The 4458-nt window shown below is 48.1% G+C and overlaps 1 protein-coding gene across 1 annotated transcript; it reads left to right on the top strand.

Annotated features, from left to right (window-relative positions):
• Positions 1–6: 6 nt before the first annotated feature.
• zgc:172323 (uncharacterized protein LOC564165 homolog) lies at positions 7–3848 on the top strand. Its single transcript, XM_063487750.1, has 11 exons — positions 7–233; positions 385–538; positions 683–832; positions 1233–1352; positions 1454–1549; positions 1646–1780; positions 1867–1977; positions 2060–2170; positions 2316–2440; positions 2535–3398; positions 3577–3848. The coding sequence occupies exons 1-11, from the start codon at positions 7–9 to the stop codon at positions 3668–3670; spliced, it is 2187 nt and encodes a 728-aa protein (XP_063343820.1). The 3' UTR covers positions 3671–3848.
• The last annotated feature ends 610 nt before the right edge of the window (positions 3849–4458 follow it).

Here is a 4458-nt window from a genome sequence, read left to right as displayed (position 1 = left end):
GCTGCCATGAGCTTCAGCCCAGAGAGGATCTCGTCCTACCGCCGTCACTTTGAGGACAGCAGCAGCTCGTCCTACCAGATCAGGGTGTCGAGCCCATCCCCCACCAGGAGAGAGGCCCGTCGTGCCTCCACCGGCTGCTTCTCCTCTAGAGCCGGGGCCAGCAGCATGCGTGTGGACTCAGTAGGACGAAGGACCATGTCTGCAGCACGCAGGTCTCGCATGGTAGGAGCAGGGTAAGCCATTGGATTTTTGTTTTACAGGCGAAGCCGCGAAAATAAATTCTTCTTCTACAGGCTCTCTTTAGGAATAATTTTAATCACTTAAAGGAACATATTTTGATGCCTGTGGCTGTAGGTTAACTTGTATCAGTCATTTCAGTGTGAGTGCAGGCACCATGGTGTGCGTTGGGCCGAGTGGAGAGCCTGCCATAGACCTGGATGTGGCTGCAGCTGAAAACCAGGAATTCCTCAGCACCCGCACAAGCGAAAGACAGGAGATGATCGTCCTCAATGACAGACTGGCCGTATACATCGACAAGGTGAAATCCCCTTTTTCAACTGTATTTTACTTATTTTGATAGGCGCAGCGAAAAGCAGATATCACACTGAACTCAAACATGTTGCACAGAAGTAATTCTCATCTTGTGGAGTGTGGTTTAGACTGAGTTTTCGTGTCCTTACAGGTGCGATCGCTCGAGCAGCAGAACAAGCTACTGGAAACTGAGATTGAGGCCTACCAGAACCGGTTTGAGAAGCCTTCGGGTCTGCGCCTGCTCTATGAGGAACAGCTGAAAGAGCTGAAGAAGATTGCTGAACAAATGAGAGTTCAGAGGGTGAGACAAGAAATCTCCCGGATCCTGCCTCTGCTCTTCCTTTGCTTAGACAGTCAAGAGGGCATTAAGTTTACACCTCACCGATCTGTAGAAGATCCACCCAAACAACGATACAAGACGTCAACTTGGTGTTTTCAAGGTTCTTTACCTGGTAACAAGCTCATTTCTGGCAGGCAATTTGAGGGGGATCCTGACCGTGTTTGGGTGTCACAGACTACAGCTGTTGTCAGATGTGCTTTATGCACAGATGAGATGACTTGATAATGCGCTGGCAGGCACACACACAAGAATGAAGCTGAAATATAAAATGCAAAAGGCTCGGCTAGATTTTGCGCACACCCTTGTGTTCACCTTCAAATCTAGCAGACAGGCGTGTTACTTATGCTTTCTTGGTTTTCAGGACATTTCCTTGGCGGCCAAAGAGTCTGCAGCTGCTCAACTAGAGGCAATCAAAGTCAAATATGAGGAGGCAGTGGAGCTGAGGAAGAAAGCCGAGTTAGACATTGAGGCCTTCCGTCCAGTGAGTGACATTAAATTAGCCACTGTCCTGGGTGTGAACGTCGCCTACACATTATTTCTCAGGGGCAGACATACATGATAACACTTCTGTTTATTTTTCAGGATGTGGACAAAGCCACCTCCTCCCGCATTGCCTTGGAGAAGAAGCTGGAGCAGTTAGAGGTTGAAATTGAATTCCTTAAACGAATCCATCAGCAGGTGGGTGACATCTTTACGTAGGAATTAGCTATTCCAAGTTTGCCTTTTATTTTTAATGATTCCTAAAGGCCTCTCTTTTTTTGGGGGAGGGTTTAGGAAATTGATGAACTCATGAAACAGATCTACGCCGCTCACATCTCAGCCCAGAGTGCGTTCACTCTGCCCGACTTGGCTGCTGCTTTGAAACAAATTCAAACCCAGTATGACGATATCGCAGCCAAAAATCTCCAGGTACAAAAATATCACACAAAACCGCTTCCAGATGATGAAAAGTACACAGTCGACTCTTCTGTAACGTTATCATTCGCCACTGTTAGGAAATGGATTCGTGGTATAAAAACAAATTTGAAGATCTAACCAAGAAGACGTCGAGGCATGTTGATAAAGTTCGAAGCGTTAGAGAAGAGATAGCCAGTGCCAAAAAAGATGTGAGTATTACAAGTGAAAATTAATATGTAAGAACCGTTTATTAATATTGAGTGCCTATAATTGGGCTGAAACTGTCCCTAGATCCAAAGTAAAGAACGAGATTTGGATGCCATGCGGACCAGAAACGAGGCTCTTGAAGCTCAGATCCGTGAGACACAAGAGAAGTACAGAAAAGAACTGGAAGACCTGCAGGTAAATGTCGGCTCATGTTGTCCCAGGGTGCACACCTGATCCCACCAGAGTCAGTCATAAATACACACATGCTCTCACATTCATACATGTAAACACAAAGCCACTACAACGACACATTCATTTTATAACCCTGATTTCCTGATAGGCTCGGATTGAGGCCCTGCAGCTCGAGCTGAAATCCACCAAGGAGAAAATTGCGCTGCACCTGCGTGAGTACCAGGAGCTTCTGAATGTCAAGATGGCTCTGGAGATTGAGATCACAACTTACAGGTAAGTGAAAAATAACCACCTGAAAATGATTTTAGGGTTGCGTCTTTGAGTGAATATTAATAAATTTGGTAATTTTTTGTTTTTTCCTCTGCAGAAAATTGATTGAGGGCGAGGACCTGCGGCTTTCTGGCATGATGCAAACCTTATCTCTCACTAGCTGTAGCATGAGCGCCATTGGCGCCGGGATGAGCATCAGTGGAGGAGGCATGGGAGGTGCAGGTGGAATGGGTGGTGGACTGATAGGACGTGGTGGTGGTGGAGACATTGGGGGCAGAGTAGGAATGGGTGGGGGCATGGATGCAGGAGGCATGGGAACAGGTCCAGGAATTGCAGGTTTAGGTGGAAGAATGGGTGCTGAGGGTACCAGTGGTAAAAAAGGTCCTGCTGGTACATCAGCTGGGGCAGACTTTACTGGTAGTCATGGATTAGGAGCTGGGGGTGTAGGTGTAGGTACTGAAGCTAATGGTGGGGTTGTGGGCAAAGGCAATGGCAGCAGAGCAATGGGCACTGGAGGAACAAGTGGTTCTGGTGCTGGAGGTGTGGGAAACCTGGGATTCGGTACTGGAGGCAAGAGTGACAGCAGCATAGGTAGGACTGGAATGGGTGGAGGTGGTAAAACTGGAGGTTCAGGTGGGATGAGTGGAACCGGCACTGGGTTTGGTGGAGGAAATGGTGGTGTAGTTGTAGGAAAGAGTGGTGGACTTGCTGGAGGAATAAGTGAAGATGGTAGCATAGCCCGTGGAATGGGTGGTGGAGTTGGAGGCAGTGGAGGAAGTGGGGGTGTGGGTAGTGACGATGTTGCTCTGTCAGCTGCTAGTGGCATGGGGAAGACAGGTGGAGGAAAGGGTGGCATTAGTGGCACCGGGACTACATATGGCTCAGATGGACATGATAAGAACATCGAGGCCTATGCAGAGCAGGCTGTGGAGCTGACGGAGAGGAGGACGGTGCTCATTAGGTAAAGGTACCATCAGGTGTTTTTGCAGTTCTTTCAAACAGGACAAGCACTCACACCCAGAAAGTACAACCAAACACTACCCTTCATTAAGAAACAATGACTTAACCTGGTCTGTGACAGAGTTGGGTGTGGTTTAACATGCTTGTTTCAGTCACTTTGTCTCTCTGTCTCTCTACAGAACAGTCAAAAATGAGGATGATGTGCTGGAAATGGACCACCAAGAACAGACCTACACCATCACCGGAGCGGCCGATGACTCTGACAACGAGTGAGCAACACAAATTCCCAAGCGACCTCCTCTCACCCTTAAACCTCCACGCCCCTCTGAGCTTTGCACTGACCAAGCCCCATGTCTGGACACTGACCTTTGCCCTTTTGCCCCAGACAAGAAGACCATGACTGACCCTTTTGCTTCAAATCAGGGGCTTTAACTATGCCTCACTAGACAACTCAACATATTCTCTAAACTTTTGTGACCCCCCCCCCCTTTTTTTTCTACATGCCGCAAATAAAGCTATCAGCATTGAATTACCTTGTTGTTCTTTTATTTCGTGTCCTTTTGAGGAGTTTATATGAGGATAGAGAACATCATTCAGCAATAATTCAATGCTGGTTAAACCTCATGTTTTGCTCAGCACAGAGAAATGCTACTTAGAATCCTGGCTTTGGCTTGAAATGATGCAGAGTGAAAAAGGGAAAAGGAAGTCATGAGGGAACAGCAAAACAGAGATAGAGAGGGGGAGAGGGACAGAGTCACCTGAGGGTCGAGATGGTTGCCCTGACACTTTCTGCAGGGCTGAGGAATCCGTCAGTCAAATGCGGTCCTGCAGCAGAGTGACGGCACACAGCCGTTTCCTGTCCTCATTCCATCCATTTCCACACCTTTTCCCACTGCTGCTGATCGGGAGAGATTGGATGTGGCCAGCAGATGCCAAACACGCTCAGTGTCCTGCTCAGGGGCAGAGAGTGAAGACATGCAACACACCAATCCAGAGACAGAAAGCGCAACAAAGACAGGAGCAGAACCGGTGCTCCGGTGCTGTCACGGCAGCAGTAACAT

This window comes from Pelmatolapia mariae, linkage group LG10_11 (assembly GCF_036321145.2).
Source record: "Pelmatolapia mariae isolate MD_Pm_ZW linkage group LG10_11, Pm_UMD_F_2, whole genome shotgun sequence".
NCBI lineage: Eukaryota > Metazoa > Chordata > Actinopteri > Cichliformes > Cichlidae > Pelmatolapia > Pelmatolapia mariae.
This window is presented reverse-complemented; position numbering and strand designations above follow the sequence as displayed.